The sequence below is a fragment of the Coregonus lavaretus genome (assembly GCF_964263955.1).
Source record: "Coregonus lavaretus genome assembly, chromosome: 8".
Lineage (NCBI taxonomy): Eukaryota > Metazoa > Chordata > Actinopteri > Salmoniformes > Salmonidae > Coregonus > Coregonus lavaretus.
The window spans coordinates 62,632,735-62,654,678 of NC_139995.1; the positions used below are offsets into that span (position 1 = coordinate 62,632,735).

At 44.2% G+C, this 21,944-nt stretch overlaps 1 protein-coding gene across 1 annotated transcript in view; it reads right to left on the bottom strand.

Annotated features, from left to right (window-relative positions):
- LOC311133264 (haloacid dehalogenase-like hydrolase domain-containing 5) overlaps positions 1-21,140 on the bottom strand; it is a gene marked incomplete at both ends in the record, with an annotated part of 29,752 nt that extends 8,612 nt beyond the window's left edge. The window contains 4 exons of the mRNA XM_084166752.1: positions 2,093-2,186; positions 6,563-6,675; positions 9,998-10,201; positions 21,024-21,140. Of these exons, the coding sequence (XP_084022878.1) occupies positions 2,093-2,186; positions 6,563-6,675; positions 9,998-10,201; positions 21,024-21,140 (528 nt within the window). The remainder of the gene's footprint in view (positions 1-2,092; positions 2,187-6,562; positions 6,676-9,997; positions 10,202-21,023) is intronic.
- Between the last annotated feature and the right edge of the window lie 804 nt (positions 21,141-21,944).

The following is a 21,944-nucleotide window of genomic DNA, read 5'->3' on the forward strand; positions in this document are numbered from 1 at the left end:
GACCATAACCTGTTGCTGAGAAAACGTATTTATTATGGCTTTTTAACCTCTGCCATATTGTGGATTCAGAGCTATCTAGCTAATAGAACTCAGAGGATTTTCTTTAATGGAATCTTCTCTAATGTCAAACATGTAAAGTGGGGTGTCCGCAGGGCAGCTCTCTAGGCCCTTTACTCTTTTCTATTTTTACCAATGACCTGCTACTGGCATACTCATCAGCAACCACAGCTAATGAATTCACTGAAACCCTTAAACAATTGTTGCAGTCTGTTTTGGAATGGGTGGCCATTAATAAACTGGTCCTGAACATCTCTAAAACTAAGAGCATTGTATTTGGTACAAATCATTCCCTAAGTCCTAGACCTCAGCTGAATCTGGTAATGAATGGTGTGGCTGTTGAACAAGTTGAGGAGACTAAATTACTTGCCGTTACCTTAGATTGTAAACTGTCATGGTCAAAACATATAGATTCAATGGTTGTAAAGATGGGGAGAGGTATGTCCGTAATAAAGAGATGCTCTGCTTTTTTGACACCACACTCCACAAAGCAAGTCCTGCAGGCTTCTTGATTATTGTCCAGTCATATGGTCAAGTGTTGCAAAGAAAGACCTAGTTAAGCTGCAGCTGGCCCAGAACAGAGCGGCACGTCTTGCTCTTCATTGTAATCAGAGGGCTGATATAAATACTATGCATGCCAGTCTCTCTTGGCTAAGAGTTGAGGAGAGACTGACTGTGTCACTTCTTGTTTTTATAAGAAACATGAATGTGTTGAAAATCCCAAATTGTTTGCATAGTCAACTTACACACAGCTATTACACACACACTTACCCCACCAGACATGACACCAGGGGTCTTTTCACAGTCCCCAGGTCCAGAACTAATTCAAGGAAACGTACAGTATTATACAGAGCCATGAGTGCATGGACCTCCCTTCCATCTTATATAGCGCAAGTGAACAGCAAACCTGGTTTCAAAAAACAATTAAAGCAACACCTCACGGCACAATGCCTCTCCCCCATGTGACCTACTTGTTGTGTGTATGTACTGACATGTATGTGTAACTGACACACACATGTTCATGTTTTTAAATGTATGGAAATTATAAAGTATTTTGTCTGTAATGTATTTTTCGCTATATGTCGGACCCCAGTAAGACTAGCTGTCACCATTGGCGTCGGCTAATGGGGATCCTAATAAATAACAAATTCTCCAGAACCGCTGAACCAATTGGCACCAAATTTAGTACATAGCATCTATGTACCCATGTTATTAAACACAACATCTTCCAGGACTCTAGCTCAATATGGCCACCATGAGCCAATGAGGTTGCTTGAATGGTTTTTCCTGTCCAACGCGCCACCATGCGGCCAAACTGAACCATTATTTGCATATCCCTGAGCATGTGTGCCAAATTTCATCACTCTGAGTGAAACAAATCAAAAGATATAAACGTGCCCATTACACGCCATCTGAATGTGCTTGATTATGTTGAGTTTTGGCAGTGTTTGGAATATGTATACCAAGTTTCGTTACCATACAAATATCCATGACTGATTTACATGCATTTATATGCCAGACCACACCAACTTGAATGTTTATTGGTCAGTTGCGGCCATATTGTTTGATGCCTGGATTCTAGTGCGTTTTCAGACCTTGGTCCATAGATGACGAGTAGCATTTTAAGTGTTTTTCACAAAATTCTATAATGCGGAACGTTGTGTATTCTAACTGTCAACACTAAGTTGAGAAAACTAAACACATGAGTCCGGACCTCTGTGTTGTAACAACTCTGTAGTTGAGGACCTGCATGTGTGTGTGAGTGCTCTGTACAATCCCGGACATTCAGAGAGGTGTGTGGAATATGGGAGGGGAGTGTGTGTGTGTGTATGTGTGTGTGTGTGTGTGTGTGTGTGTATGTGTGAGTGTGTGTGTGTGTGTGTGTATGTGTGTGTGTGTGTGTGTGTGTGTATGTGTGTATGTGTGTATGTGTGTGTGTGTGTGTGTGTGTGTGTGTGTGTGTGTGTGTATGTGTGAGTGTGTGTGTGTGTGTGTGTGTGTGTGTGTGTGTGTGTGTGTGTGTATGTGTTCCTACCAGTAGTTTGGGTCGTCTGTTATGGTCCACCATGTCCAGCAGGGGGAAGTATTCTCTCAACATGTCGATGCTCACCACATTCTGGAAGCCCAGACTGGAGGGATGTTAAGGAACAACATGGTAACATCTATAACACTAAAACATACACTGAGTATACCAAACATTAGGAACACCTTCATAATATTGACTTGCACCCCCTCCCCTTTTGCCCTCAGAACAGCCTCAATTTGTCGGGGCGTGGACTCTACAAGGTGTCGAAAGCCTTCCACAGGGATGCTGGCCCATGTTGACTCCAATGCTTCCCACAGTTGTATCAAATTGGCTGTATGTCCTTTGGGTGATGGACCATTCTTGATACACACGGGAAACTGTTGAGTGTGAAAAACCCACCAACGTGACAGTTCTTGACACAAACCGATGCGCCTGGCACCTACTACCATACCCCGTTCAAAGGCACTTAAATATTTTGTCTTGCCCATTCCCCTCTGAATGGCTCACATACACAATCCATGTCTCAAGGCTTGAAAATCCTTATTTAACCTGTCTCCTCCCCTTCATCTACACTGATTGAAGTGGATTTAACAAGAGACATCAATAAGGGATCATAGCTTTCACCTGGATTCATCTGGTCAGTCTATGGCATGGAAAGAGCATGTGTTCTTAATGTTTTGTACACTCAGTGTAATTTCCACAGTTTTTACTCTATCAAAGACCGTTATGTGCTAGAAATGGTCTGATCATCATCATGGCTGACGATGCTGTGTTTAGGTTTGCCAGCCCCCTGGTTGATGCAGTAGGCCAACCTTTATCTGGACGACAACGTAATCTGCTCATATCATCAACATCACTGCAGCAAATCTTGTTGACGTACAGAGGGAGGCTTCACCCAAAATGATCCCCAGTGCTCTCTCATTACTGTCAGGCTGTCTGTAATTACAGAGACCCTAAATATATTAATCAGGGTTACAAAACACAACCAGCTGTCCAGCCATGTGGTCTCACTTATCAACATAGAACCCCTCTAGCAAAGACTGAAGGCACAGCAAATCAAATCAAATCAAATTGTATTTGCCACATGCCCAGAATACAACAGGTGTAGGCATTACAGTGAAATGCTTACTTACAAGCCCTTAACCAACAATGCAGTTTTTTTTTTAAATAAAAAAGTAAAATAAAAAAGTGTTCAGTAAAAAAATAAAAGCAAATAACTAAAGAGCAGCAGTAAAATAAAATAACAGTAGGGAGGCTATATATACAGGGGGGTACCGGTACAGAGTCAATGTGCGGGGGCACCGGCTAGTCGAGGTAATTGAGGTAATATGTACATGTGGGTAGAGTTAAAGTGACTATGCATAAATAATAAACAGAGTGGCAGCAGCGAAAAAGAGGGGGTTGGGGTGGGGTGGGGGGGCAGTGCAAATAGTCTGGGTAGCCATGATTAGCTGTTCAGGAGTCTTATGGCTTGGGGGTAGAAGCTGTTGAGAAGTCTTTTGGACCTAGACTTGGCACTCCGGTACCGCTTGCCGTGCGGTAGCAGAGAGAACAGTCTATGACTAGGGTGACTGGAGTCTTTGACAATTTTTAGGGCCTTCCTCTGACACCGCCTGGTATAGAGGTCCTGGATGGCAGGAAGCTTGGCCCCAGTGATGTACTGAGCCGTACGCACTACCCTATGTAGTGCCTTGCGGTCGGAGGCCAAGCAGTTGCCATACCAGGCTGTGATGCAACCAGTCAGGATCTGAGGACCCATGCCAAATCTTTTCAGTCTCCTGAGGGGGAATAGGCTTTGTCGTGCCCTCTTCACGGATGTCTTGGTGTGTTTGGACCATGATAGTTTGTTGGTGATGTGGACACCAAGGAACTTGAAGCTCTCAACCTGCTCCACTACAGCCCCGTCGATGAGAATGGGGGCGTGCTCAGTCCTCTTTTTTGTCCTGTAGTCCACAATCATCTCCTTTGTCTTGATCACGTTGAGGGAGAGGTTGTTGTCCTGGCACCACACGGCCAGGTCTCTGACCTCCTCCCAATAGGCTGTCTCAATGTTGTCTGTGATCAGGCCTACCACTGTTGTGTCATCGGCAAACTTAATGATGGTGTTGGAGTCATGCCTGGCCATGCAGTCATGGGTGAACAGGGAGTACAGGAGAGGACTGAGCACGCACCCTTGAGGGGCCCCCGTGTTGAGGATCAATTTGGCAGATGTGCTGTTACCTACCCTTACCACCTGGGGGCGGCCTGTCAGGAAGTCCAGGATCCAGTTGCAGAGGGAGGTGTTTAGTCCCAGGATCCTTAGCTTAGTGATGAGCTTAGAGGGCACTATGGTGTTGAATGCTGAGCTGTAGTCAATGAATAGCATTCTCACGTAGGTGTTCCTCTTGTCCAGGTGGGAAAGGGCAGTGTGGAGTGCAATAGAGATTGCATCATCTGTGGATCTGTTGGGGCGGTATGCAAATTGGAGTGGGCCTAGGCTTTCTGGGATAATGTTGTTGATGTGAACCATGACCAGTCTTTCAAAGCACTTCATGGCTACAGACGTCAGTGCTACGGGTCGGTAGTCATTTAGGCAGGTTATCTTAGTGTCCTTGGGCACAGGGACTATGGTGGTCTGCTTGATACATGTTGGTATTACAGACTCAGTCAGGGACATGTGGAAAATGTCAGTGAAGACACTTGCCAGTTGGTCAGCACATGCTCGGAGTACACGTCCTGGTAATCCGTCTGGCACGACGGCCTTGTAAATGTTGACCTGCTTAAAAGTCTTACTCACATCGGCTACGGAGAGCGTGATCACATAGTCATCCGGAACAGCTGATGCTCTCATGCATGCTTCAGTGTTGCTTGCCTCGAAGCGAGCATAGAAGTGATTTAGCTCATCTGGTAGGCTTGTGTCACTGGGAAGCTCGTGGCTGTGCTTCCCTTTGTAGCTTGTAAAAGTTTTCAAGCCCTGCCACATCCGACGAGCCGGTGTAGTACGATTCAATCTTAGTCCTGTATTGACTCTTTGATGGTTCATCGGAGGGCATAGCGGGATTTCTTATAAGCGTCCAGGTGAGAGTCCTGCTCCTTGAAAGCGGAAGCTCTACCCTTTAGCTCAGTGTGGATGTTGCCTGTAATCCATGGCTTCTGGTTGGAGTATGTACTTACGGTCACTGTGGGGACGACGTCATCGATGCACTTATTGATGAAGCCAGTGACTGAGGTGGTGTATTCCTCAATGCTATCTGAAGAATCCAGGAACATATTCCAGTCTGTGCTATCAAAACATTCCTGTAGCTTAGCATCTGCGTCATCTGATCACTTTTTTATTAACCGAGTCACTGGTGCTTCCTGTTTTAGTATTTGCTTCTAAGCAGGAATCAGGAGGATATAATTATGGTCAGATTTGCCAAATGGAGGGCGAGGGAGAGCTTTGTATGCATCTCTGTGTGTGGAGTAAAGGTGGTCTAGAGTTTTTTTTCCTCTGGTTGCACATTTAACATGCTGGTAGAAATTAGGTAGAACGGATTTAAGTTTCCCTGTATTAAGGTCCCCGGCCACTAGGAGCGCTGCCTCTGGATGAGCGTTTTCCTGTTTACTTATGGCCTTATACAGCTCATTGGGTGCAATCTTAGTTCCAGCATCGGTTTGTGGTGGTAAATTGACAGCTACGAAAAATATAGATGAAAACTCTCTTGGTAAATAGTATGGTCTACAGCTTATCATGAGATACTCTACCTCAGGCGAGCAAAACCTTGAGACTTCCTTAGTATTAGATTTTATGCACCAGCTGTTCTTTACAAACATACACAGACAGCCACCCCTTGTCTTACCGGAGTCAGCCATTCTATCCTGCCGATGTAGCGTATAGCCCGCCAGCTGTATGTTATTCATGTCGTCATTCATCCACGACTCGGTGAAACATAAGATATTACAGTTTTTTATGTCCCGTTGGTAGGATAACCGTAATCTTAGGTCATCCAATTTATTCTCCAATGATTGTACGTTGGCTAATAGGATTGATGGAAGAGGCAGTTTACTCGCTCGCCGTCGGATCCTTACAAGGCACCCCGACCTACGTCCACGATATCTCAGTCTCTTTCTCATGCAAATGACGGGGATTTGGGCCTTGTCGGGTGTCTGTAGGATATCCTTCGCATCCGACTCGTTGAAGAAAAAATCTTCGTCCAATACGAGGTGAGTAATCGCTGTCCTGATATCCAGAAGCTCTTTTTGGTCATAAGAGACCATTATGTACAGAATAAATTAAAAATAACGCGAAAAAACAAACATAATAGTACAATTGGTTAGAGGGCTGTAAAACGGCAGCCATCTTCTCCGGCGCCACTCTATTTTGTTGATAGATGTTTTAAATGTCAATAGTGTTTTAGTTAGCTACTAACACTGGCTGAGTAACTATATACATCTCATGATGATGGCATTGTGAAACAGCAGAGATAGAACTGATTAGACAGAGCAGAGTATAAAGGATACTTCTTAGCGATGTCCAGTACAGGTCCTTGTCCCGACACCAGAACACATTTATCATGGTACTTCCTGAACATCCTGAGAGGACTGTGAGACAGCATCACCTGGTCCTGGGAGATCTACACAACACATATACACAGTTACCAAACATACCAATAGAGTGACTGTTGCAGTTCATTAGAGCACTCTAACACTACTGAAGAGGCTGCTGCCTGAAACCGCTGCCTGAAACCGCTGCCTGAAACCACCTGAAATCACAGCCTGAAACCACAGCCTGAAACCACCTGAAACCACAGCCTGAAACCACCTGAAACCACAGCCTGAAACCGCTGCCTGAAACCGCTGCCTGAAACCGCTGCCTGAAACCACAGCCTGAAACCACAGCCTGAAACCGCTGCCTGAAACCGCTGCCTGAAACCGCTGCCTGAAACCACAGCCTGAAACCACAGCCTGAAACCGCTGCCTGAAACCGCTGCCTGAAACCGCTGCCTGAAACCGCTGCCTGAAACCGCTGCCTGAAACCGCTGCCTGAAACCACAGCCTGAAACCACCTGAAACCACAGCCTGAAACCGCTGCCTGAAACCGCTGCCTGAAACCGCTGCCTGAAACCGCTGCCTGAAACCGCTGCCTGAAACCGCTGCCTGAAATCGCTGCCTGAAACCGCTGCCTGAAACCGCTGCCTGAAACCACAGCCTGAAACCACCTGAAACCACAGCCTGAAACCACAGCCTAAAACCACAGCCTGTAACCACAGCCTGAAACCACCTGAAACCACAGCCTGAAACCACAGCCTGAAACCACAGCCGGAAACCACAGCCTGAAACCACAGCCTGAAACCACAACCTGAAACCACAGCCTGAAACCACAGCCTGAAACCACCTTCAGTATAAATTGAGAATGATAATGATTGTAGGTCAGGTGACAGAGAATTGCATGTTAATGATAATTTGTGAATTTGTGCATTTTTATTAGGATCCCCATTAGCTAACACCGTAACGTTAGCTAATCTTCCTGGGGTCCAACACCAATTAATAAGACATTACAAACAATTACAAAGGAAGACTTCACAAACATTTAACAAGTAGACAATACAGACAATTAAAATACCTGACAGGTAACACATTTAACATTCAGTTGATGCTTTCTATTTCCTGTCCAGTCACATGGTCTATCGCATTAAATGTTATTTTAGTTTTTTCTTGAAGGTGGATTTACTTTTTGCCTGAGAAATATGGATTGGTAAAGAGTTCCATGCAGCTATGGGTCTATATAAAACTGTAGATTTAAGGCGATTTGTCCTTGGCTTGGGTTGTCTTAGATGCCCTGAATATACCCGTCTGGTTGGGTGGTTATGCGTGTTGCTAGTATGTACTAACTGGTCTGAAAAATACTGTGTTTTTTTGAAAAATATAACATTCCTAAAGAAACTCAGAAGACTGGATAGTAATTTGTTTTCAACTTGAAGCCATGATTGTAGGTCAGGTGACAGACACTATAACAACATTCCAGACAGCTTTTATGTGAATGTTGTTTGCACTTCTCAGTTCAGACCTCCAGATTAATTAGCTTGATGTAAGATACCTGAAACATGAGCCTGACTTGGAGGTACTCCCAGGGCCAGGGTTAGACTCCCAGGGTTAGGGGTTAGACTCCCAGGGTGCAACTCCCAGGGTTAGGGGTTAGACTCCCAGGGTTAGGGGTTAGACTCCCAGGGTTAGGGGTTAGACTCCCAGGGTTAGGGGTTAGACTCCCAGGGTTAGGGTTAGACTCCCAGGGTTAGGGTTAGACTCCCAGGGCCAGGGTTAGACTCCCAGGGCCAGGGTTAGACTCCCAGGGTTACGGGTTAGACTCCCAGGGTTAGGGTTAGACTCCCAGGGCCAGGGTTAGACTCCCAGGGTTAGGGGTTAGACTCCCAGGGTTAGGGGTTAGACTCCCAGGGTTAGGGGTTAGACTCCCAGGGTTAGGGGTTAGACTCCCAGGGCCAGGGTTAGACTCCCAGGGTTAGGGGTTAGACTCCCAGGGTTAGGGGTTAGACTCCCAGGGTTAGGGTTAGACTCCCAGGGTTAGGGGTTAGACTCCCAGGGTTACGGTTAGGTGTCAGTGGTTAGGGTTAGTCTCACAGGCACTCCCAGGGTGAGGGGTTAGACTCCCAGGGTTAGGGTTAGACTCCCAGGGTTAGGGTTAGACTCCCAGGGTTAGGGTTAGACTCCCAGGGTTAGGGGTTAGACTCCCAGGGTTAGGGGTTAGACTCCCAGGGTTACGGTTAGGTGTCAGTGGTTAGGGTTAGTCTCACAGGCACTCCCAGGGTGAGGGGTTAGACTCCCAGGGTTAGGGTTAGACTCCCAGGGTTAGGGTTAGACTCCCAGGGTTAGGGTTAGACTCCCAGGGTTAGGGGTTAGACTCCCAGGGTTAGGGTTAGACTCCCAGGGTTACGGTTAGGTGTCAGTGGTTAGGGTTAGTCTCACAGGCACTCCCAGGGTGAGGGTTAGGGGTCAGAGGTTATGGTTAGGGTTGGACTCACAGGCACTCCCAGGGTGAGGGTAGGGAGTCAGAGATTAGGGTTAGGGGTCAGAGGTTAGGGTTAGACTCATAGGCAATCCCAGGGTTAGGGTGAGGGTTAGAATCACAGGATAAGGGGTCAGAGGTTATGGTTAGGGTTGGACTCACAGGCACTCCCAGGGTTAGGGTAGGGAGTCAGAGATTAGGGTTAGGGGTCAGAGGTTAGGGTTAGACTCATAGGCAATCCCAGGGTTAGGGTGAGGGTTAGAATCACAGGATAAGGGGTCAGAGGTTATGGTTAGGGTTGGACTCACAGGCACTCCCAGGGTTAGGGGTCAGAGGTTTGGGTTGGTCTCCCAGGGTTAGGGGTCAGAGGTTCAGGTTAGGATTGGACTCCCAGGGTTAGGGATTAGGGGTCAGAGGTTACGGTTAGGGGTCGGAGATTCAAGTTAGGATTGGACTCCCAGGGTGAGGGTAGGGAGTCAGAGATTAGGGTTAGGGGTCAGAGGTTAGGGTTAGACTCATAGGCAATCCCAGGGTTAGGGTGAGGGTTAGAATCACAGGATAAGGGGTCAGAGGTTAGGGTCGGACTCCCAGGGTCAGGGTTAGGGGTCAGAGGTTATGGTTAGGGTTGGACTCACAGGCACTCCCAGGGTTAGGGGTCAGAGGTTTGGGTTGGACTCCCAGGGTTAGGGTGAGGGTTAGAATCACAGGATAAGGGGTCAGAGGTTAGGGTTGGACTCCCAGGGTTAGGGGTCTGGGTTAGGGTCGGACTCCCAGGGTCAGGGTAAGGGGTCAGAGGTTATGGTTAGGGTTGGACTCACAGGCACTCCCAGGGTTAGGGGTCAGAGGTTCAGGTTAGGATTGGACTCCCAGGGTTAGGGATTAGGGGTCAGAGGTTACGGTTAGGGGTCGGAGATTCAAGTTAGGGTTGGACTCACAGGCACTCCCAGTATGTGAGACAGTTGATCAGCCTTCTTCTGACGGAGACAGTTTCCAGCGTTGGTGACAAACACCACAGGAACCAAGAACTGTCCTCTGGAGTCCACCAACTTTTGAAAGGCCTTTTTAGCGGCTGGAATAGGAGTCTTCCCCCGGACCAGCACCCCATCGATGTCAAACAGCAGACCGAACCCTGGCTGGATCTAGAGCACAGGAGGATCAGAGACACTTCTGAGAAAGGCATTGGACAAACCATATGACACATACTGTTGTGATACTGTACAACCAGTCTTTACTTTTCAGTTGTTGTTGTTTTTTAGTTTGGAATTATTTAGTTTTTACATTTCAGTTGTTGTCACACACAAACCATCCATGCGTGGCATCACAGCAAAACGGCAAGATCTGGTACTGATCTGCACAAACAAACCCAGACAGACCCAGATAGACCCAAACAGACTCAAACAGACCCAGACAGACTCAAACAGACCCAGACAGACTCAAACAGACCCAGACAGACCCACCCTGACCTGCACTGCAAAGAATAATAGAGGATTCTCAGAGCATAATAAGAAAAACATTTTTACAGCTTAATAAACCAGCATCATCCCAGCTTAATAAACCAGCATCATCCCAGCTTTATAAACCAGCATCATCCCAGCTTAATAAACCAGCATCATCCCAGCTTTATAAACCAGCATCATCCCAGCTTTATAAACCAGCATCATCCCAGCTTTATAAACCAGCATCATCACAATTCCCACATCAGCCACGACCCCACGGTGGCTTTGTGTCTGTTGGTCAGTGTTTTGATAAGGATGTTTTCTCTCTCTCTGTTTCACTAAGAACAAACATCTGTCCTCTTCCCAAGGGGAGCACTTGTCTCTCAGTTAAGATTCAGTGACACACAAACGTCATTCCACCGTGACCAACATCAGCCACCGTGACCAACATCAGCCACCGTGACCAACATCAGCCACCGTGACCAACATCAGCCACACTGACTCAACAATGTATTTCATAACCAAATGATGGATACGGTTCATATTCCTGAAAATATTGAAAACATTTACAGTGCCTTACAAAAGTATTCATCCCCCTTGGCATTGTTCCTATTTTGTTTCATTACAACCTGTAATTTAAATGGATATTTATTAGCATTTCATGTAATGGACATACACAAAATAGTCCAAATTGGTGAAGTGGAATGAACAAAAAAACGTGTTTCAAAAAATTCAAAAAAATAAATAACGGAAAAGTGGTGCGTTCATATGTATTCACCCCCTTTGCTATCAAGCCCCTAAATAAGATCTGGTGCAACCAATTACCTTCAGAAGTCACATAATTAGTTAAATAAAGTCCACCTGTGTGCAATCTAAGCATCACATGATCTGTCACATGATCTTAGTATATATATATATATATACACCTGTTCTGAAAGGCCCCAGAGTCTGCAACACCACTAAGCAAGGGGCATCACCAAGCAAGCGGCACCATGAAGACCAAGGAGCTCTCCAAACAGGTCAGGGACAAAGTTGTGGAGAAGTACAGATCAGGGTTGGGTTATAAAAACATATGCGAAACTTTGAACATCCCACGGAGCACCATTAAATCCATTATTAAAAAAATGAAAGAATATGGCACCACAACAAACCTGCCAAGAGAGGGCCGCGCACCAAAACTCACAGACCAGGCAAGGAGGGCATTAATCAGAGAGGCAAGAGAGAGACCAAAGATAACCCTGAAGGAGCTGCAAAGCTCCACAGCGGAGATTGGAGTATCTGTCCATAGGACCACTTTAAGCCGTACACTACACAGAGCTGGGCTTTACGGAAGAGTGGCCAGAAAAAAGCCATTGCTTAAAGAAAAAAATAAGCAAACACGTTTGGTGTTCGCCAAAAGCCATGTGGGTGACTCCCCAAACATATGGAAGAAGGTACTCTGGTCAGATGAGACTAAAATTGAGCTTTTTGGCCATCAAGGAAAATGTCTGGCGCAAACCCAACACCTCTCATCACCCCGAGAACACCATCCCCACCGTGAAGCATGGTGGTGGCAGCATCATGCTGTGGGGATGTTTTTCATCGGCAGAGACTGGGAAACTGGTCAGAATTGAAGGAATGATGGATGGTGCTAAATACAGGGAAATTCTTGAGGGAAACCTGTTTCAGTCTTCCAGAGATTTGAAACTGGGACGGAGGTTCACCTTCCAACAGGACAATTACATTTTAGTCATTTAGCAGACGCTCTTATCCAGAGCAACTTACAGTTAGTGAGTGCATACATTTTTTTTCATACTGGCCCCCCGTGGGAATCGAACCCACAACCCTGGCCATGCTCTACCAACTGCTGAAGCTGAAGCGCAGCTGGGTCATGCAGCAAGACAATGATCCAAAACACACAATCAAGTCTACATGAAAATTGCTAAAAAGCAACAAATTGGAAGTTTTGGAATGGCCTAGTCAAAGTCCAGACTTAATCCCAATTGCTTGAAAACCCACACATCACTGAGTTAAAGCAGTTCTGCATGGAAGAGTGGGCCAAAATTCCTCCACAGTGACGTGAGAGACAGATCAACAACTACAGGAAGCATTTGGTTGGAGTCATTGTAGCTAAAGGTGGCACAACCAGTTTTTGAGTGTAAGGGGGCAATTACTTTTTTACACAGGGGAATTGGGTGTTGCATAACTTTGTTTATGAAATAAATGAAATAAATATGTAATTGTTGTGTTATTTGTTCACATATGTTCCCTTTATCTAGAAAATCCAGAAAATCACATTGTAGGATTTTTAATGAATTTATTTGCAAATTATGGTGGAAAATAAGTATTTGGTCAATAACAAAAGTTTCTCAATACTTTGTTATATACCCTTTGTTGGCAATGACACAGGTCAAACATTTTCTGTAAGTCTTCACAAGGTTTTCACACACTGTTGCTGGTATTTTGGCCCATTCCTCCATGCAGATCTCCTCTAGAGCAGTGATGTTTTGGGGCTGTCGCTGGGCAACACGGACTTTCAACTCCCTCCAAAGATTTTCTATGGGGTTGAGATCTGGAGACTGGCTAGGCCACTCCAGGACCTTGAAATGCTTTTTACGAAGCCACTCCTTCGTTGCCCGGGCGGTGTGTTTGGGATCATTGTCATGCTGAAAGACCCAGCCACGTTTCATCTTCAATGCCCTTGCTGATGGAAGGAGGTTTTCACTCAAAATCTCACGATACATGGCCCCATTCATTCTTTCCTTTACACGGATCAGTCGTCCTGGTCCCTTTGCAGAAAAACAGCCCCAAAGCATGATGTTTCCACCCCCATGCTTCACAGTAGGTATGGTGTTCTTTGGATGCAACTCAGCATTCTTTGTCCTCCAAACACGACGAGTTGAGTTTTTACCAAAAAGTTATATTTTGGTTTCATCTGACCATATGACATTCTCCCAATCCTCTTCTGGATCATCCAAATGCACTCTAGCAAACTTCAGACGGGCCTGGACATGTACTGGCTTAAGCAGGGGGACTTTTTTTCCCCACTGTATGTGTATATATATATACAGTGGGAAAAAAAGTATTTAGTCAGCCACCAATTGTGCAAGTTCTCCCACTTAAAAAGATGAGAGAGGCCTGTAATTTTCATCATAGGTACACGTCAACTATGACAGACAAATTGAGGGAAAAAAATCCAGAAAATCACATTGTAGGATTTTTAATGAATTTATTTGCAAATTATGGTGGAAAATAAGTATTTGGTCACCTACAAACAAGCAAGATTTCTGGCTCTCACAGACCTGTAACTTCTTCTTTAAGAGGCTCCTCTGTCCTCCACTCGTTACCTGTATTAATGGCACCTGTTTGAACTTTCCAACCCCACCACCCCTTCCCCAATTGGAGTAAACTAGTGAACAACAACGCTCAGGCCTCTACTTCCAGCCCATACATACTATATACATTTTATGGACACAGTCAATTTTACAATTATTCTATTTTGTTTGTTTTTACTCATGAACTTCCTCCGATCATTTTCATGATGTCCATCTGGTTTGCTTCTATATGCCATATTTTTCTAACTGTGCTCTTTCACAAAAGCACTCAACCTATAACCTATATCCTTATTATGGACACAGTATGCTTTACATTAGTTATCTTGTTGTTATTAGTGGTTGTTATTAGTCCTATCCTTCAGCTCCATTCAACACCTCCCATCTATCTCTTAACACCATCCATATTGGATTTCTATTTGCCATATATTTTTCAACTGTACTGTGATGTTTTACAAAAGTTATGAACCTTTCTATTCTCATTTTTTCTACAGATCGTAAATTGAAAATAAACATTTTTGCTAAAAGTATTACTATATTATTGATCGATTGACTATGACTTTTCAGATCACCTAGTAGTGCTATCTGCAGGGTTAGCTCCAGGTAAATATTGCAATCCTTTAGCCATTCCTGGACCTGTGTCCAAAAACAAGCTACAAATGGACAGTACCAAAACAAATGATCTAATGATTCTGTCTCTTCGCAGCAAAAACTGCAGAGCTGGGAAGATTGAATCCCCCATATAAATAACATTCTATTGGTAGCAAGAATTTTATATAATAATTTAAATTGAAAAATTCTAAGTTTTGAATCCGGCGTCGTTTTGCGTATCAATTCATAAACACTATGCCATGGAATCGGTACGTCAAAAATCTCTTCCCAACTATTTTGCAATCTATATGGGACGGCTGTCAATCCTTTGGTCCTTAAATGAAACTGGTAAACTTTTTTATTTATCACAATTTTCTTTAACCAATTATGGTCTTTAACGCAGGGCCGACAGACAAATTCCTTACTTTTTCACCCTTCCACTTTCCTTTTCCATTTTTGCAGTAATGCTGCAATTATTTGGTTGTAATTTTGGGTAGAGCAGACATTTCCATATGTTTTTGTTAGCTGCATGTGCGACATAACTCCACCAGTCCTACCGATAATATCATTTACGAAGATTATACCTTTTAAAAATATTTTGTCCCCAAAAAAGTTTTTTTATCAATTAGTATATTTGAGTTTAACCACAATATTTGTTGCATTATTTGTTCTGTCATTTCTGGAGGATTAAATTGAAATTGCAACCAACTTTCTATGGCTTGTTTTAGAAATAGTGATATTTGGGAGATTATTTCCTTTTCAAATAACTGAAAGTGAGAGGTTGTAATCTGAATAAAGGGGAAAAGGCCATTCTTGAACATTGGGTGAGACAATCTTACTAATTTGCTAGAGAACCAGTTCGGATTTAAGTATAACTTTTGTATGACTGAAGCTTTTAGTGATAGGCCTAATGCTTTAATATTTAATAATTTCTCTCCTCTGAATTCATATTCATTATATAAATAGGCCCGTTTAATTTTGTCTGGCTTGCCGTTCCAAATAAAATGGAATCTGTTTTTCTCATATAATTTAAAAAACTGTTCGCTAGGCGTAGGCAAGACCATAGGCAAATAGGTCAACTGGGATAATACTAAAGAGTTAATCAGGGTGATTTTTCCACAAATTGACAGGTATTTACCTTTCCATGGTAGCAAGATCTTATCTATTTATGCTAACTTTCTATTAACATTTCTTGGAGTGAGATCATTTATTTCATTTGGGATATGTATTCCGAGTATATCCACATCACCATCAGACCATTTTATTGGTAAACTACATGGTAATGTAAAAATTGAATTTTTTTGTGATCCAATACGTAATATAGTACATTTATCATAATTTGGTTGTAATCCAGAGAGGTTAGAACATGTATCTAGATCCTCTATGAGGCTGTGGAGGGATTCTAGCTGTGGATTTAAAAGAAAACATGAATCATCAGCATACAATGACACCTTAGTTTTTAAGCCCTGGATTTCTAATCCTCTGATATTATTGTTGGATCTGATTTTAATAGCTAACATCTCGATGGCAATAATAAATATATATGCCGACAGTGGACAACCTTGTTTCACTCCTCTTGACAGTTTAAAACTTTCTGAGAAATAGCCATTATTTACTATTTTACACCTAGTACTTGCGTACTATTGTTTGTACAGATGAACGTGCTACCTTCAGGTGTTTGGAAATTGCTCCCAAGGATGAACCAGACTTGTGGAGGTCTACAATATTTTTTCTGAGGTCTTGGCTGATTTCTTTTGATTTTCCCATGATGTCAAGCAAAGAGGCACTGAGTTTGAAGGTAGGCCTTGAAATACATCCACAGGTACACCTCCAATTGACTCAAAGTATGTCAATTTGCCTATCAGAAGCTTCTAAAAATGTTCCAAGCTGTTTAAAGGCACTGAAAACTTAGTGTAGGTAAACTTCTGAACCACTGGAATTGTGATACAGAGAATTATAAGTGAAATAATTTGTCTGTAAACAATTGTTGGAAAAATTACTTAGTCATGCACAAAGTAGATGTCCTAACCGACTTGCCAAAACTATAGTTTGTTAGCAAGACATTTGTGGAGTGGTTGGAAAAATAGTTTTAATGACTCCAACCTAAGTATATGTAAACTTCCGACTTACATTTGAGCAGACGCTCTTATCCAGAGCGACTTACAGTTAGTGAGTGCATACATTTTCATACTGGGCCCCCGTGGGAAACGAACCCACAACCCTGGCGTTGCAAGCACCATGCTCTACCAACTGAGCTACACGGGACTTCAACTGTACGTGATATCAACAGAGATGTATATTTTCTGGTTTATTTAAATATTGACTGGCTTTCATCAAGCTGCCAACTCAAGAAAAAGCTTCAAACTGTAACCAGTGCATGCAACCGGGTTCAGGTTATCAGTCAATCTATCAGGGTAGTTACAAACAGCACAGGAATGAAATCATCAACTTGTATTGATCACATCTTTACTAATGCTGCAGGAATTTGCTTTAAAGCAGTATCCAAATCCATCGGATGTAGTGATCACAATATGGTAGCCATATCTAGGAAAACCAAAGTTCCAAAGGCTGGGCTAAATATAGTGTATAAGAGGTCATACAATACGTTTTGTAGTGATTCCTATGTTGTTGATGTAAAGAATATTTGTTGGTTCCTGGTGTGTAATGAAGAGCAAACAGACGGTGCAAAAATTGTGTTTGACCAGATACAATGCTATTTTACAGTAAACACATTGACAACAGACTGGGAATGGGACCGTAATTGATATTTATTAACTGACCTGATTAAAAAAGAACAGAGATAAAGTGGGATTTTACCCAATATGGCCTTATAAATCACTCGGGCTCCTGAGTGGTGCAGCGGTCTAAGGCACTGCATCTCAGTGCTTGAGGCGTCACTACAGACCCCTTGGTTCGATTCCAGGCTGTATCACAACCGGCCGTGATTGGGAGTCCCAAAGGGCAGCGCACAATTGGCCCAGTGTCGTCCGGGTTTGGCCGGTGTAGGCCGTCATTGTAAATAAGAATTTGTTCTAAACTGACTTGCCTAGTTAAATAAAAAACCAGTGTTTAAGCCTATGCATTTACAATCCAGGGTTACTCCAAGCAGTTTAGTCACCTCAATGTCCACATTATTTAGTTGAGGTTTAGGGTTAAGTGAATGATTTGTCCCAAATACAATGCTATTAGTTGTAGAAATATTTAGGATTAACTTATTCCTTGCCACCCACTCAAACTCACTGCAGCTCTTTGTTAAGTGTTGCAGTCATTTCAGTCGCTGTAGTAGCTGACGTGTATAGTGTTGAGTCATCCGCATACATAGACACACTGGCTTTACTCACTGGCTTTACGCATACATAGACACACTGGCTTTACTTAGTAAAGATTGAAAAAAGTAAGGGGCCTAGACAGCTGCCCTGGGGAATTCCTGATTCTACCTGGATTATGTTGGAGAGGCTTCCATTAAAGAACACCCTCTGTGTTCTGTTAGACAGGTAACTCTTTATCCACATTATAGCAGGGGGTGTAAAGCCATAACACATATGTTTTTCCAGCAGCAGACTATGATCAATGATGTCAAAAGCTACACTTAAGTCTAACAAAACAGCCCCCACAATCTTTTTATCATCAATTTCTCTCAGCCAATCATCAGTCATTTGTGTAAGCGCTGTGCTTGTTGAATGTCCTTCTCTGTAAGCGTGCTGAAAGTTTGTTGTCAATTTGTTTACAGTAAAATAGCATTGTATCTGGTCAAACAACAATTTTTCCCAATAGTTTACTAAGGGTTGGTAACAGGCTGATTGGTCGGCTATTTGAGCCAGTAAAGGGGGCTTTACTATTTTTAGGTAGAGGAATGACTTTTGCTTCCCTCCAGGCCTGAGGGCTCACACTTTCTAGTAGGCTTAAATTGAAGATATGGCAAATAGGAGTGGCAATACAGTCTGCTGTCATCCTCAGTAAATAGTGGCTTGTCATTGTTGATAGACAACTATTATTTTTCCACCAGACATAATGGGACCCCATGTTATCCAAAACGTTGAATCATCTGTCCATAGAACATTCTTCCAGTCTCGATGATCATCCAGGTGTTTTTTGGCAAACTTTAGTCAAATCTTTGGACGAGATGGGTCCCATTATGCCTGGTGAAAACCAAACACTGCATTCCACAGTAAGAACCTCATACCAACGGTCAAGCATGATGATGGTGGTGTGATGGTTTGGGGATGCTTTGCCGACTATGAATTCTGCTCTGTATCAGAGAATTCCTGTGTAGCTCAGTTGGTAGAGCATGGCGTTTGCAACGCCAGGGTTGTGGGTTCGATTCCCACATGGGGCCAGTATGAAAAATTTATGCACTCACTAACTGTAAGTCGCTCTGGATAAGAGCGTCTGCTAAATGACTAAAAATGTAAATGTAAAATTCTCCAGGAGAATATCAGGCCATCCGTCTGTGGGCTGAAGCCCAGCTGGGTCGTGCAGCAAGACAATGATCCAAAACACACAGTCAAGTCTACATGAAAATTGCCAAAAAGCAACACATTGGATGTTTTGGAATGGCCTAGACAAAGTCCAGACCTAATCCCAATTGAGATGTTGTGGCAGGACTTGAAATTAGCAGTTCATGCTTGAAAACCCACAAATGTTGCTTAATTAAACCAGTTCTGCATGGAAGAGTGGGCCAGAATTCCTCCACAGCGACGTGAGAGACTGATCAACAACTACAGGAAGAGTTTGGTTGGAGTCACTGCAGCTAAAGGTGGCACAACCAGTTATTGAGTGTAACGGGGCAATTACTTTTTCACACAGGGGAATTGGATGTGGCATAGCTTTGTTAATTAAATAAATAAAATAAGTATTACATTTTTGTTATTTGTAAACTCAGGTTCCCTTTATCTAATATTAGGTTTTGGTTAAAGATCTGATAACATTCAGTATCAGAAATATACAAAAATAGAGAAAATCAGAAAGGGGGCAAAGACCTTTTCATGGCAGCCAGGAGAGTTACCCTGCTACCACGGAACATGTGAGAATGTACCCCTGGCCTGCTCTGTACCCCTGGCTTGGCTAACCGGCTGACTGGCTGACTGGCTAACTGGCTGGCTAACTGGCTGGCTGGCTGGCTGGCTGGCTAACTGGCTAACTGGCTGGCTAACTGGCTGGCTGGCTGGCTGGCTGGCTGGCTGGCTGGCTAACTGACTGACTGACTGGCTGGCTAACTGGCTGACTGGCTGACTGGCTGGCTGGCTAGCTGACTGGTTGAATGGTGAACTTGCTGACTGACTGAATGGCTGGCTAACTGGCTAACTGGCTGACTGGCTGGCTGGCTGGTTGGCTAACTGACTGACTGACTGGCTGGCTGGCTGGCTAACTGACTGACTGACTGGCTGGCTGACTGGCTAACTGGCTGACTGGCTGGCTAGCTGACTGGTTGAATGGTGAACTTGCTGACTGACTGAATGGCTGGCTAACTGGCTAACTGGCTGACTGGCTGGCTGGCTGGTTGGCTAACTGACTGACTGACTGGCTGGCTGGCTGGCTAACTGACTGACTGACTGGCTGGCTGACTGGCTAACTGGCTGACTGGCTGGCTAGCTGACTGGTTGAATGGTGAACTTGCTGACTGACTGAATGGCTGGCTAACTGGCTAACTGGCTGGCTGGCTGGCTGGCTGACTGGCTAACTGGCTGACTGGCTGGCTAGCTGACTGGTTGAATGGTGAACTTGCTGACTGACTGAATGGCTGGCTAACTGGCTAACTGGCTAACTGGCTGGCTAACTGGCTGACTGGCTGGCTGGCTGGTTGGCTAACTGGTTGAAGGGTGAACTTGCTGACTGACTGAATGGCTGGCTAACTGGCTAACTGGCTGACTGGCTGGCTGGCTGGCTGGTTGGCTAACTGACTGGCTGGCTGGCTGGCTGACTGACTGGCTGGCTGGTTGGCTAACTGACTGACTGGCTGGCTGACTGGCTGGCTGACTGGTTGAAGGGTGAACTTGCTGACTGGCTGAATGGCTGGCTAACTGGCTAACTGGCTGACTGGCTGGCTGGCTGGCTGGTTGGCTAACTGACTGACTGGCTGGCTGGCTGACTGACTGGCTGACTGGCTGGCTGGCTAACTGGCTGACTGCTTCTCCTAAATGGTTTCAGAATCACTTCCCTGACCTGATATGTTCTGTTACACGTGTTATTTCCATATGGTTGTCAAACGCATCTGAACAGAATAATAAAGACTGGCTATTCAAGCTATTTAGAAACAATGAATGCATAGATAACTGGGTCAACTGGCTGCTGCAAACGTTTAGCTATTGTAACCTACAGACCAGAGATACATTCAGAGGCCAGTTGAACTAAACACTTCGAAACCCCTAAACTTTCTGGTATCATTACACCGCTATATCATTTACATTTTAGTCATTTAGCAGACGCTCTTATCCAGAGCGACTTACAGGAGCAATTAGGGTTAAGTGCCTTGCTTAAGGGCACATCGACAGATTTTTCACCTAGTCGGCTCGGGGATTAGAACCAGCGACCTTTCGGTTACTGCCACAACGCTCTTACCCACTACGCTACATTGTATCAACCAAGTACTGCATAATGATGAGACTGTAATGTAACAACACTACCTTGCTATTTAACGTCGAGGTGCCGCACATCCCACACCGTGTCAGCAGAGTTCCCCGGTCACAGGGCTGGCTGAGCATGGTGTTCGCTGCCCGGTGTAGGACACTCAGCGCCTTCATGATTCTGCTGCTGTGATGTCCGGTTCTCTCCGCTGCCTCCTGTTTCTCTAATCTAGTTCAATCTTGTTCGAACCCTTCATATATCGCTGAAGGCATGATGTGACGACACATAGGAGGTGGTCCTACAAAACACAATGTGGTACGCGGTAGTGCGGTGCGGCGGAGGAGCGGTGCGGCGGAGGAGCTGTTCTGTTTAGTAGTGGAACGTCAAAATGATCTTTAGCGGACGCGGTATTACAAGGTCGCCCAGGATTCACACGCTGCGACACTAGACTGGATTCGACTGATTCAAGGAAACATTCATGCGTTTTGTACTACGGTATTTTAGATCAATCAAACACATTTGAACATGTATGAGAGAGCTAAACAGCTCATCTGTGGTCAGTGAGGCGCGTTATGCTTGCCAGCTGTCAGTTTACTAATGGAAGACTCCAATATGCCCCTGGTCCTGAATTGAGCAAAATGTTATTTATAGACTACATTATTATTAGGCTACATGGTAATTAAAGTTCCAGCCACACAAACTCAGTATTTATCAACATTTTAATTTACAATTTAAATCAAGACATATAACTATTTATTACTGATTTCAAGTGATCTATACCCAAAAGGTGTCTGGTAACTGAAGATGAGTTTTTAGCTCCCATTGTACCAACTCTGATGACATCAGACTGACATTTAAAGAATTTGATATCAAGAATATAAGTAATTTATTTGTCTTCACATTGTCAATACACCTAAAAAGAGGATGCAGACTCCCACAGTCACACTGGAACACAGGGCTAGAACAGGGTTATTCTTCCT